This window comes from Gymnoscopelus microlampas (assembly GCF_963454915.1).
Source record: "Gymnoscopelus microlampas genome assembly, chromosome: 21".
NCBI lineage: Eukaryota > Metazoa > Chordata > Actinopteri > Myctophiformes > Myctophidae > Gymnoscopelus > Gymnoscopelus microlampas.
In genome coordinates this window covers 2287431-2302430 of record NC_139958.1, presented here as the reverse complement: position 1 = coordinate 2302430, position 15000 = coordinate 2287431, and the positions used below count along the sequence as shown (strand labels likewise).

Genomic DNA, 15000 nt, shown 5'->3' with positions numbered 1-15000 from the left:
ACTATATAATGATGCTGGGGTGTTTTGAAACACAGTACTCTTTCTGAAAACCCTATTTTCCCTCATTGTTATTGTTTGTGCAGTTCGTTTCCCGGCCACCAGGGGATGATGCCTCCATAGACTTCCATAGACTTCCTTACGTACCGGACAAATATAACAACAACAACAACAATAGGGAAAATAGGGTTTTCAGAAAGAGGACTGTGTTTCAATGCAGGAAAACACCCCAGCATCATTATATAGTGGCTGATAGAGGGGAAAAAATGCAAAAAATATATATATAAATATTTTTTAAATTTAGGCTTAATGTTCCCTACAATGCCTTTAATGATGATGTTACAACGTTTAAACATGTTGTTGTGGTTCAGTGGTTTAATGATGATGTTACAACGTTTAAACATGTTGTTGTGGTTCAGTGGTTTAATGATGATGTTACAACGTTTAAACATGTTGTTGTGGTTCAGTGGTTTAATGATGATGTTACAACGTTTAAACATGTTGTTGTGGTTCAGTGGTTTAATGATGATGTTACAACGTTTAAACATGTTGTTGTGGTTCAGTGGTTTAATGATGATGTTACAATGTGCTGTGCAGACGCTGACTCCAACATGAGCGGCAGGCTGCATGTTGACCAGTGCTGTAAAAATAATTACATTTACTCAAGTACTGTACTTAAGTACAATGTTGAGGTACTTTGACTTTACCAGAGTATTTCCAATTGCCTATACTTTTACTTCGGCAAATATTGTACTTTTTACTCCTCTACAATTATTTGAAAACTTTAGTTACTAGTTACTTTGCAGATATAAATTATTACATTATAAAACATACAGTAACCACTTTAGCTCTATTTAATACCGTGGAGCCGATCTACAAGCTCACAACGCGTCGCGATGCAACGTTTTGTGAGCTTGTAGATCGGCTATTTTCAAACATTCTGATACTTTTAGAACATTTTGATACCAATACTTTTGTACTTTTACTTAGGACGCGTTGTAAGCTTGTAGATCTGCTATTTCTGCTATTTTTACACGTATAAATATGTCAATAGTTTCTTTGTATATATTAGTTATTTGTCACGTCTGCCCTGTGCAGGTTTTGATTAGGAAGCCTAAAAGGCCAAACAGAAATTACATTTTTTTTTGACCCCCTAAATCTACCACCTTTTCCCCAGTATAATCTCCCTTGGGACAGTGGTTCTCAACCTGCGGGTCGGGACCCCCAGGGGTCCCCAGCCAGATGACAGTGAAGTGACAATTTTAAAGACCTTTTGACCTCCAAGAAAAGAAAAAAGAAAAGAAAAAGACCATTACTGCATCAAAAGTAATCTACAAACCATACAATAAAAACTGGTCAAATATTGGTTATTATATTATAAGAAAGAGGCAGACATTGTGGAAAATAACTGATCTACAAGCTCACAACGCCAAGCTTGTAGATCAGCACACGATATTTATCTGTGTGGAGCCGAGGAACAAAATGTAACCCCTCAACTCCTACAATTCCAAGTGCTGGTCAGGGTTGGGGGGTCCCCAGTTCAAATATGATTCATTTTGGGGGTCCCCAGTAACGGTTCAAATATGATTATTTTTTTGGTGGTCCACGGCCTGAATAGTTTGAGAACCACTGCTCTAGGAAACGTGTGGATACATAGCACAGTAGATACTCAACCTACACGGCCACTAGAGGGCAGCATCCACTTGTTACAACAAACCAAAGCCTTTTGTTTTACTGTTGGAAATGCGTGACGTCACATGAGGCCTGGCAAAACACACACGCGCACACACACACACACACACACACACACACACACACACACACACACACACACACACACACACACACACACACACACACACACACACACATAGGTTCACTGTACTGTACTGTGTGTGTGTGTGTGTGTGTGTGTGTGTGTGTGTGTGTGTGTGTGTGTGTGTGTGTGTGTGTGTGTGTGTGTGTGTGTGTGTGTGTGTGTGTGTGTGTGTGTGTGTGTGTGTGTGTGTGTGTGTGTGTGTGTGTGTGTGTGCGTGCGTGCGTGCGTGCGTGCGTGCGTGCGTGCGTGCTCACGAGAGAGAGATAAAGAGAGAGAGAGACTATAGGAATACTGTACGAACAGAGCAACTACCTTTAATTAGATTTGAATAAATTGCTGCTATTTGTCGCTAAGGTTTTATACCAAGTGAATGCAACACATTGAAATACTGCTGTTAACTTTCAAAAGTTTATACCAAGCTAAATGGATGTAGAACTATTTCTGACAGAAAATGCAATTATTGTCTCTGCCAGGCCGTAAGGCATGGCAGAGACAATGTTATGCATCCGTGCGTCCGTGTGTGTGTGCGTGTGGTTCCGTCTGTGAGCAGCTAATCTCCGGCACCGTTGGGCCGATCGCAGTGAAACTGTGCACACACACTCCCTGGATGCCAATTACAGAACCTTTGCCCCACATTTTTCACATGGGCCTGTTATAGCGCCGATGGATTGCTGTGAAATTTTGCACACACATTTGCGCTACGTTGAGGAACAAATGCCAACCTTTTAACATTGGCTTTTTATAGCGCCATCAGGAGGCAGATTTTTGCGAAGCATTTACTCCTACAAATGTTGTCCAAACATCACGCAAGTCGATACACATTATCTCTATAGTCATGTGATCAAGACGGATCCATCTGACTTTTTCACATCCCATCCGAATTTCGAACATTGCTGTCCCACAATAACTACCGAAGCACTTTGTCTAGTTTAGTTTGTTTTGTTCCAGAGAGAAGGAGAGAGAGAGAGGGAGGGAGAGAGAGAGAGAGAGAGAGAGAGAGAGAGGGAGAGAGAGAGAGAGAGAGAGAGAGAGAGAGGGAGAGCTGATTTGACGACAAATCCATTTGGTTACATTTGTTGTGCATTCTTTAAATGTCTGATGAGAGAGAGAGAGGGAGAGAGAGAGAGACACACACACACACACACACACACACACACACACACACACACACACACACACACACACACACATACACACACACACACACACACACACACACACACACACACACACACACACACACACACAGAGGGGGAGAGAGACACAGAGGGAGTGAAAGAGAGCGAATCGCTCAGCCGCTGTCATATCAAGTGCCAAGCCGGGGGGGGGGGGGGGGGTATTGTTGCTAATGGTGTTCAGAGTCAGAGAGAGAGAGAGAGAGAGAGAGAGAGAGAGAGAGAGAGAGAGAGAGAGCTGGACACGTTTGGGTCACAACTATGATGAAATGGCAGCCCCGGAAGAAGGTAATTAAAGCTTTCTATAGCTTATATTTACAGTAGTCTTTAGGCTTCAATAGTACTTCTTTATACGTGTGCACCTTAATAGCTTATTAACAAGTTCTAGCCGAATGCGTGACGTAATATGCTTCACTTTAGTCTACATGTTGTGAATAAACACATGTATGTATTATTCAGAGCTCAGAAGAACAGGAAGCGATAAGGAAAGATCTCTAGTGTTTTATCAACATTAGAGTTTAAGCACTTTAACTGACACATTGGAATAGCAATGCTAGTCATGAAATCCCCCCTTGTTCCACCAGGGGGCTTATCATTACACAGTGAGGTGGTCCCAACCTCTTTTGACATGAAGTGCCATGTTTCTAGTTTGATGATAATCAGTTATTTTAGATATCTTTGTAAAATGAATTTTAACACATATTTTGGCTGTCCATATACATCATTCTGTCCATATACATCAGTGGTTCTCAAACTTTTTCGTGCCAAGGACCCCCAAATAGACACTTATTAGACCGTGGACCCCCATTTGAAAAGATATGCCAGGGACCCCCATAATAGAAGATTTTTACGGCTTTCTAGCAGTGATTTTCAACCATTTTAATTACAAGGACCCCCCAGTTTGACATGCATTAGGCTACGGACCCCCATTTAATGGCATGTATGTCTCTGGGACCCCAATTCATATTGTAAAATCAATGTTAATTAAACTCAAATGGAACCAAATGGACCCTAACGGGTCCATTTGGTTCCATTTGTACACTCTCTGAGTTACAGACCCATAAGGGTCCATTTGGTCCCTGTCCATCATTTAGCTGGGGACCCCCTGGAACCCCCTCAAGTACCCCTGGGGGTCCTCGGACCCCACTTTTGAGAACCAATGATATACATCATTCTCTATCACATCAGGACGTTTTAATGGTGATGAAACTCAGAGGAATCTCCCAGACAGCCACTCGTCTTGTTCTTCAGTCAGAGTTCAGAGTTTGCGTACCTGGAAAACATCACGTCTTATTGAAAAGAAATCCTCTCTCTCTCTCTCTCTCACACTTATGACAGACAGTGATCCTTCCTTATGCCAGTGTGTCAGACAGTGATCACCCTTCCTTATGCCAGTGTGTCAGACAGTGATCACCCTTCCTTATGCCAATGGTTGCCTACTCCTGAATCTGATGCATGCCTGGCTTTTATGTCGTATTGTGCTGCAGGGGGGGGGCTGGAAAAGTAACTTAACTACATGTAATCTATAGCAGTGGTTCTCAAAATGTTTCATGCCAAGGACCCCCAAAATGATATGAATTTGGCCGTGGACCCCTTTCTCAAATATGTTGTTCCAGGGACCGCCCCAGAAGCAAAGATTTGAGTTACAAATGTTCGCTTTAAAAATATATATATATTCAAAGATTTGCGCAAATTATTTTTCAAAAATAGCAGATCTACAAGCTCATAGCGCGGCACTCGGTGCCGCGCTATGAGCTTGTAGATCTGCTATTTTTGAATAGCTTAAGTATAAAAGGTTAACATTATTGTGATGCTATATTAATACATTTTGCTGGGGACCCCCTGGAACCCCCCCAAGGACCCCTGGGGGTCCCCGGAGCCCACTTTGAGAACCAATGATCTATAGTATATACTGAAGGACACTTTTGAGATCTGGTGTTTCTGGGGGGGGGGGGGGGGAGTTTTTATTTGACAGGGCCAATAGAAAAAACAATGAATCAAGTTATAAAAACATGAAACCGTTGCATTTGTATAAGGGGTTTATAGCTGAGGCTAATTTGCGATCCCAGTCCCTGGTTAGACCTTTCTATACAAATATCTACCTAGTAAAACATTCTGTTACAAAAAGGACATGCATGAAGCTCTAATCTAAACAAGTACAAAAACAATTACATTATTCCTTAATTACATTCATGAAAGCCGTGACATTAACGTTCAAAAACGTGCCTAACATTAGTGTTCGCAGCTTTGGTTTGATTTCAACCTGTATTCAAAGTGGTTAATATATTTATAAACACAAAAGGCAGCAATGGGCGTCACTCTCTCTGTCTATCTGTCTGTGTCCTTTATTTCTCTCTTGTTCTTACACTGTCTTCATCTCCCTCTCTCCCCCTCTCCTTCTCTCTCTCTTTCTTTCTCTCACACACACTCACGTGTGTGTGTGTGTGTGTGTGTGTGTGTGTGTGTGTGTGTGTGTGTGTGTGTGTGTGTGTGTGTGTGTGTGTGTGTGTGTGTGTGTGTGTGTGTGTGTGCGTGCGTGCGTGCGTGCGCGTTTGTTAGAAGTGTGTTTGTTTCTCACTTGTTTAGCTGTGTGTTTGTTAGAAGTGTGTTTGTTTGTCACTTGTTTAGCTGTGTGTTTGTTAGAAGTGTGTTTGTTTGTCACTTGTTTAGCTGTGTGTTTGTTAGAAGTGTGTTTGTTTGTCACTTGTTTAGCTGTGTGTGTTTGTTAGAAGTGTGTTTGTTAGAAGTGTGTTTGTTTGTCACTTGTTTAGCTGTGTGTGTGTTAGAAGTGTGTTTGTTTGTCACTTGTTTAGCTGTGTGTGTGTTAGAAGTGTGTTTGTTTGTCACTTGTTTAGCTGTGTGTTTGTTAGAAGTGTGTTTGTTTGTCACTTGTTTAGCTGTGTGTTTGTTAGAAGTGTGTTTGTATGTCACTTGTTTAGCTGTGTGTGTTTGTTAGAAGTGTGTTTGTTAGAAGTGTGTTTGTTTGTCACTTGTTTAGCTGTGTGTGTGTTAGAAGTGTGTTTGTTTGTCACTTGTTTAGCTGTGTGTTTGTTAGAAGTGTGTTTGTTTGTCACTTGTTTAGCTGTGTGTGTGTTAGAAGTGTGTTTGTTTGTCACTTGTTTAGCTGTGTGTGTGTTAGAAGTGTGTTTGTTTGTCACTTGTTTAGCTGTGTGTGTGTTAGAAGTGTGTTTGTTTGTCACTTGTTTAGCTGTGTGTGTGTTAGAAGTGTGTTTGTTTGTCACTTGTTTAGCTGTGTGTGTGTTAGAAGTGTGTTTGTTTGTCACTTGTTTAGCTGTGTGTTTGTTAGAAGTGTGTGTGTTTGTCACTTGTTTAGCTGTGTGTTTGTTAGAAGTGTGTGTGTTTGTCACTTGTTTAGCTGTGTGGGAACATAATGCTGGCTCATCACCACAGCCCTGCTTAGTCTTTATAAAAGCCTGTTTGAATCATGACTGCCTTCAATGAAAAGCACCAGTGGTGTAAAGTAACTAAGTATATTTACTAAAGTATTGTACTTAAGTACCATTTTGAGGATTTTTTTACTAGTTTTAATTTTTTTTTTTTAGTATTTCAAATGTTCAATACTTACTTTTACTCCACTACATCTCAGTGACAAATATTGTACTTTTACTCCACTACGTTGTGAGCTTGTAGATCTGCTATTTTCAAAAGATGTTTATACATTTTAGACATTATGATAACTTGTGAAACGGGACATTCTTAGTATTCTTTACTTTTGGTACTTTTAAGTGCATTTGTAATTCCGGACTTTTACTTGTAACAGAGTATCTCTACAATGCAGTCTTGATACTTTTACTTAAGTAAGAAATGTGAGTACTTTTCCCACCACATTCATTCTTGTGTCGTGAGTAAGGGTTATAATAATAAGCTGTTCTCTAGAGAGGCCTGGTTGGTACATGTAACCTTAAATAACCCTGATAATTGACCTTAATAACCCTGATAATTGGCCTTAATAACCAGGAGCGTTTTTACAATGAGAGACTTGTTTCTGTAAATCAGCCTTTCCTCCTCCTGGGGACTGACTGGCCTTCTGGGTAGATTTAGTAATGATTTAGTAATGTCTTTATACTTTACAACTCACTGGTTTATCATGTGAACTATAAACGGCTACAGCAGTGGTCCTGAAAGTGGGGTCCTTATGGGGGTTCCTGGGAAAATGAGTTGATATAGCATCACTATCATTTTAACCACTTCATCCCCTGGCTATTCACAGCAGCAATAGAGCACCGAATTCTGACGTCATTTACACATCCTACCTGGGTCACGGTTTCCCCCCCGTTCTGAATCCCCATAGACGTGTTTAATATCGCGTCAAATAAGAACTGTGTTCCAAAAATAAACAAGTGACCCCGCGGTGGTTTGACTCTTATGGATATGAAGCATCAACTGACGGTGAGAAAACCATAATGTTACTTCCGCCGAATAAATTACATCACCCCGGTTCTTGCTTCACTGCACTGGCTACCAGTGGCGTTCAGAATTGATTTTAAAATTGTATTGTTCGTTTTTAAAGCTCTGAACGGACTTGCTCCTATTTATATTTTTGACCTCCTGTCTCCCCACAAACCCACCCGCAATCTCAGATCAGCACACAAACTTTTACTAGACCCCCCCCAGACAAACCTTGTGACAGAAGGTGACAGGGCATTTGCTGCGAGGGCTCCATTTCTGTGGAACCAACTCCCCCTGCATATTAGACAGGCCACTTCGGTGCCCACCTTTAAAAACCTTTTAAAAACCCATTACTTTAGAACGGCCTTTACCTAGAAGGAATTAGTCAGCTATTTCTCTGCTTTCAGTCTTATTTTTGATGTTATTATTTTTGTATGGTTCCTTTGTTTGTAAATGTCCCATCACTGAATTGTTTTTATATTCCCTGTAAATGTATTGTATTTGTATTGTTAAGCACTTTGTAAACCTGTTTTGAAAAGTGCTATATAAATAAAGTGTATTATATTATATTTTCACCAGAAACAGACTGTATCAAATATAAGTGACTGACTATCATAAACGATACAGAACCTCCTCCCTGACAATATCGCAGAGACAGTTTGTTTATTTCTGGACCACAATTCTTATATGAGACGATTCTAAGATGACCCAATGTTATTCTCCATAGAGAAATGACTTTACGACCCAGGGGATGAACGAGTGACGTCAGGACCTCTGTACTCTATAGCAGATGTACAAGTCGCTTTGTGACGCGCTGTGAGCTTGTACATCTGCGACTTTATTTCTATTTTATTTTTTATTTTGGCCGCGGGGTTTTCGCTGCCAAATACATATCAATGAGGGGGTCCCTGACATGAGAAGGTTCTTTGGAATGAGGGTCGTGGCTGTGCAGAAGGAACCACCATCTAACCGTAATAAAACTCTCCCCTGTCAGGTGATAAGAAGGCTTAATTGCAACCTCTCATGCATTGAAGGAGGCATGGGCTCGGCTCTAGGCTCCCTCTCCCTAGGCTGGCAGAGGGAGTGTAGCGCCCAGGATTACTTAGACCAGTGGTTCTCAACCAGTGGTCCGGGGACCACCTGTGGTCCTTGAGGGGGTTCCAGGGGATCCCCAGCCAAATTGATAGTTAGAAACCAAATTGACCCTTATGTGTCTGTAACTCTGAGAGTGTACAAATGGAACCAAATGGACCCGTTAGGGTCCATTTGGTTCCATTTGTACACTCTCAGAGTTAAATGAACACTAATGATGATGATACTGTGTAGATTGGGACCCCCAATAAATCAAAATGGTTGAGTCCCTGGCATATCTTTTCAAATGGGGGTCCGCGGGCTAATATGTGTCAATTTGGGGGTCCCTGACGCGAAAAAGGTTGAAAACCACTGACTTGGACATTTGGCACTGGGTGAAAAAATGGGTTACAAAATCATGGGCTAAAAATGTAAGAAAAAACAACAACATAATGATAGTGAACTGTCTTTTCTCGTCGTGCCTTCCCTCAGTTTTTGGTTTATGGTGGTCTTGAAATGGAGGAGGATTAAGTGTGGGATTTGAGAAACAACAAAATCATACATACATACTGTATTCTACTCTCATTTATTGTAGATTATAAAGAGTAGACTGTATATACTGTATTGTCTCAACAGAGTTCCTGGTTGCCAGGTTGCAGTGAAACCTGCCCTCCTCCTCCTCCCCCCCCTATTGTCTTCTCAACATACAGTATCTCTATCAAATTACGTTGTGCTCATTGTGCTCGAATAACTCTTTGTTTTGTGTGTGGATTTCCAGCATTAGAGCAGTTTTGTATGCGACAGTGTTAAGTAGAGGTGTAGCCTATAGAGAGACAGGTGGTGTGCCTGCCTATACCCATATGTCACATGGCTGCTCCACTCCTCTGCCTTGTAGCCTGGACCAGAGTTGTCAGGTTTTGCGAGAGAAACAAGCCACCAGGTCTTTGAAAACAAGCACAAAAGAAGCGACTATATATAGGCCACACGAGCACTTCAAAGCTATATACATCGGCTATTTGAAAATAGCCGGTCTACAACCCGTCGCGATGTGACGGGTTGTGAGCTTGTAGATCAAAAACATATTGGGGCGAAAAAAGGGCAAAATGTGGAATATTTTTGAAACTATCAACACAAATCTGGCACGGGAGCACAACATAGTTCCAGATGGGGGTCCACGGACAAAAGCATATTCATTTGGGGGGGTTTGACATGAACATGTTTGAGTAAGCCCAAATTAGTAACTACATTTTAATAACAAGCCCAAAAAACCACAACTCACAACTGTACAGAAAAACAAGGCCAAAGACGCTTATAATAAGCAGACATGGACCAGGGGCAGAGGGAGGGCAGTCTGCTCGTGCAGGGCAGTCAAAGATAGTTTTGTCCACAACCCTTTCCCCTTTGTGCATTGATATTAAGAATCTCCTTAGTGAGAGCAGACTGTCAGGTTCCACCACAACATTTTATGTCCGATTTGCCTACGGGCAACTTCCCGAGTTCCCGTGTTTTAACTGTGTTCATTGCAATGCAATGATCAGAGGTAATCATGTATTACATCCACATTCAGGGGAAAAAAATATGTTAAAAGCATCATCACCTGTAAAACTAAGTTTGTGGTCTATCTGCTAAAATGCCCTTGTGGCCTTTTGTTATGTGGGTAAAACCAATAGAGAACTTAAAGATAGAATTTCAGAACATAAAAGTAATATTAGGAACAAGGATGAAAAATGGCCCGTGGCTAGACATTTTAATGCGGTGGGACATGAAGTCTGTTATTTAAGGTTTCAGGGTATTGAGGCAGTACAGCCCTTAAAAAAGAGGTGGGGATCGTGAAAAATATCCTCGCAGCGTGAGGCGCTGTGAGCTTGTAGATCTGCTATTTTCGGGCAAAGTTCTGCTATTTTTGGCTTGAGTTCTTCTATCACACAAAGATTTGGCGCCCCCCCCTTGTAGTAACTTTGAGGACCCCCTAGGGGTCCCGGACTCCCTGTTGAAGACCCCTGGTCCCCATTGCCTAGACTCCATGGTTTTCGGGAGGTGGTTCAGCGCAATGTAGGGGATCAAGCCCAAAGGAGTATGAATGTGAAGAGTCCTGCATGTTACAGGGTCTCTGCGTTGTACAACCATATATATTTTAAAGAGAACATTTGTAACTCAAATCTTTGCTTCTGGGGGGGAGGGGGGGGTCCCTGGAACAAAACATTTAGAGATGGGGTTCCGCGGCCAAATACATATCTAACTAGAAAAGGGCTCTTCGGAGCACAGGTCTCCGCCAGGTCAGGTTTATTTGTTTATTTGTTTATTTATAAGGATCCCCATTAGCTGTGCCCTGAAGCACCGGTAGTCTTCCTGGGGTCCGCATCTAAAAACAATACATTTTACAAACATGTGTCATACATTTAAAAACCAATTACAAAAAGGAAAAAACAAAACAAAAACAAAAAGCAACAAACAGAAACAAATCATAAACATAAAAAGAAAAAAATATATGTATTTGGCTATGTGATCCATTCACATTGTGCTATGGAACACATAAGATTAATTAAAAACAGTTTAAAAAAATATATATGTATATATATATATCTAGTAGCCTACATTTCATCACAAGTATGTTCCAAGGTGTTTTTTTATAAGTTTTTTTAATCTTGATTTCTGTATTATTTTGGTTATTGGCAGTGGCAAGGAGTTCCATGTAATCATTTCTCTGTATTTTACTGTGCTTTTCGGGTAGTTTGTGTTTGCCTTGGGAAGTGAGAATCGGCCTTGTGTTGCCTGTCTGGTGGCATATGTATATGACTCTAAATGATGTTTTAGCTGTCTGTACAGGTATATTGGGGATTTGGATTGCAAAACCTTCCATGTTGACATTATCAGTGTGGCAGTGATTTTATCCTCAACTTTTAGCCATTGTAGATCAGAGTGCATGGTGTTGATGCTAGTTCTGAAAGGACATTGGAGGGCTAGCCGTGCTGCCTTATTCTGCACTAACTGGAGTTTATTTAAATCTCTCTTTGTGGCGTTCGACCATATTATTTGACAGTAATCGAGCTGCGAAAGAACAAGTGTGTTTACTACCAGTTTAATTAGATCAGGTGTAAAGTGTGATTTGCATCTCCTTACCACTGCCAGTGACCTTCCCATTTTCTTCACAACAGCGTCTATGTGATTTGACCAGGACAATTTGTTATCAAGGGTGATTCCCAGGAGCTTAGTTTCCTTTACTTGCTGAATGGGTTTGTTATTTATGAAAAGTTTGAGCTCTGGCTCTTTCCTTAAAGAATAGGTTGAACCAAATGCCATGCTTTTTGTTTTGAGTGTATTAAGAATCAATTTATTTTCTAGTATCCAATTTCCATTTTTTTCCAGCGCATTATTCAAGATGATATTTAAGTCTTCAGATGTCGTTGCAGATGCATATATAGTTGTATCATCTGCATACATCGTTGATTTGGCATCTTTTAGAACTAGAGGTAAGTCGTTTGTAAAGATGGAATACATAAGTGGACCGAGGCAACTCCCTTGAGGAATTCCACATTCCATAGACCTGCTATCTGAGAAACTTCCATTAAAGAAGACGCTTTGTGCTCTGTGTCTCAAATAGCTTTCCATCCAGGTGATAACAGATGGTGTAAATCCATAAGATTCCAGCTTTCCAAGAAGGAGCTTGTGGTCAATTAAATCAAATGCAGCTGAATAATCTAATAAAACTGCCCCACAAATCATTTTGTTGTCCAAATCTTTATACCAGTCATTTGTCATTTGCTCTAGAGCGGTACATGTAGAATATCCCTTTCTATAAGCATGTTGAAAGTTTGTAATTACATTATTAACTTCAAGGTATTCCTGTATTTGATTGAATACTGCCTTTTCAAAAACCTTACTTAGTGCTGGTAACAGGCTTATTGGGCGACTATTAGGGCCACTAAAAGATGTTTTCCTGTCTTTGGGCAGTGGGATGACTTTTGCTTCTTTCCATGCCTGTGGAAAGACTGACATATTTAAACTGGTATTTATTATGTGACAAACTGGGTGTGCAATATATTCTGCTGCCATTCTAATTAGTTTGTCATCTATGTTATCCATCCCTGGTTGCTTGTCTTTACATGTTAATTTTATTAATTCATCTACTGTTTTCACTTCTAATTGTTTAAACTCAAAATGACAGGGCTTATCCTTCATATAATCTTTGATTTTTGAAATAGACAAGCTGTTGTCTGTTCCATGTGGTAGCTCATTTCTTAATTTATGTACCTTGTTTATAAAATATTCATTCAGGTGGTTTGCAATTTCTTTAGGTTTTGTTATAAAGGTACCTCCACACTCAATATATGTGGGTTGTGGAGTGGTATTTCGCCCCATTATGTTATTTAGTGTACTCCAAAGCTTTTTCCCATCATTTTTTGTTCTGCTTAACTGTGCAGCATAGTATTGTTTCTTTTTCTTTTGGTTAAGTTTTGTGACATGATTTCTCAGTTTGCAGTATGTCTGTTTGTCAGCTATACAACCACTCTTTTGTGCCACTTCTTTTGCTTCATTCCTTTCAGACATACTGCCTTTTAATTCATCATCGAGCCATATTCATCATCGAGCAATGGCGCTCTATAAGTTTTCACTGTCAGTTTCCTGATGGGCGCATGCTTATCAATAACTGGTTGAAACTGTTTAAGAAAACAATCTAATGCTGCATCTGGTTCCTTTTCTTTGTAAATATTTGACCAACATATGTTACTAACATCCTCCAGGAATGCCTCCTGAGAGAAACCCCTATAGGACCTTTTAAACACAACTCTTGGTTTGGCTTTGGGTATTTTACTTCTCCTTGCTATTACTACAGCATTATGATTTATGATCGCTACAACCTATTGGGACTGAAACAGCCTTGGTATAAAAATCATTTTCGCTCAAGTAGATGTGATCTATACACGAAGGTATAGGTAGGTTATTCTGGCCTCCTGGTGGCGCTATAATAGGCCAATTTGAAAAGGGTGCAATTTATTCTTAGGTCGTTCACGGCAATCGGACGCTGCATTCATGATTTGAGGCATTTTGTTCCAAAAATGTGTTTTGCTAAATTAGACCTGCTGGTGGCGCCAATGTGAAAAAGGGTGGCATTTCTTCCTTGGCCTAGTGGGAATGTGCGTGTGAAATTTCACGGAAATCGCAAGCTGCGTTCATGATTTGAGGCATTTTATTTAAAACGGACCAATCCTGCACATTTTGGAAGCCAAAGGATAGAATATGAGAAATCGGACAGATCCGTGTTGATCACATGACTATAGAGATACTGTGTACCGATTTGCATGACGTTTGGATAAAATCTGTAGGAGTAATATAAAAAAATGTGTTTTGCACAAATCGGCCTCCAGGTGGCGCTATAACAGGCCCCTCTTAAAATTTTGAGGCAGAGGTTCTGAATTGGCATCCAGGGAGTGTGTGTGCACAGTTTCGCAGCGACCGGGCCAACGGTGCCGGAGATTAGCTGCTAACACACGGACAGGACAGGACACACACACACACACACACACACACACACACACACACACACACACACACACACACACACACACACACACACACACACACACACACACACACACACACACACACACACACACACACACACACACACACACACACACACACACACACACACACACACACACACACACACACACACACACACACACACACACACACACACACACACACACACACACACACACACACACACACACACACACACACACACACACACACACACACACACACACACACACACACACACACACACACACACACACACACACACACACACACACACACACACACACACACACACACACACACACACACACACACACACACACACACACACACACACACACGGACGGACGGACGGACGGACGGACGGACGGACGGACGGAGGGTAAAACATACTCTCTCGCCATGCCTTTCGGCCTGGCGGAGACAAAAATGTTTTCTAAAACCTATCAGTATGTTTCTATATCAGTGGTGCTCCAACTTTTCCATGTCAAGGACCCCCAAAATGATATGTATTTGGCCGCGGACCTCATAGTGTGTCTCCTTCTCCTCCATGTCTCCAGGCGTACTTCCGTCAGGGCGTGGCCCTGCAGTACCTGGGTCGTCATGCTGACTCCCTGGCAGCCTTCGCCTCCGGTCTGGCCCAGGACCCCAAGAGCCTCCAGCTGCTGGTAGGCATGGTGGAGGCAGCCATGAAATCACCCCTTAGAGGTACTGTAGGCTTTTGTTTCCTTTTTACAGAGTCACATGGGCCCAAAAGTGTTACCGGAACGCTCGCCCCCAAAACACACTCACCCCCATTCTCCCCACAGACCGCTCAGCCCCCAGCGGTTCTTGTATTCTTTTATTCGTTTTACTGAGGTTAAGGTTAGGAATAAGGTTAGGTTTAGACATAGTTTTACTGAGGTTAAGGTTAGGAATAAGGTTAGGTTTAGACATAGTTTTACTGAGGTTAAGGATAGGAATAAGGTTAGGTTTTGACATAGT

The 15000-nt window shown here is 41.3% G+C and overlaps 1 protein-coding gene across 1 annotated transcript in view; it reads left to right on the top strand.

Moving 5' to 3' along the window:
* The window catches only part of LOC311037327 (tetratricopeptide repeat protein 28-like), a 114780-nt gene that overhangs the window by 14139 nt on the left and 85641 nt on the right, over positions 1 to 15000 (top strand). Inside the window, exon 3 of the mRNA XM_084046454.1 lies at positions 14577 to 14724. Coding sequence (XP_083902580.1) covers positions 14577 to 14724 — 148 coding nt within the window. The remainder of the gene's footprint in view (positions 1 to 14576; positions 14725 to 15000) is intronic.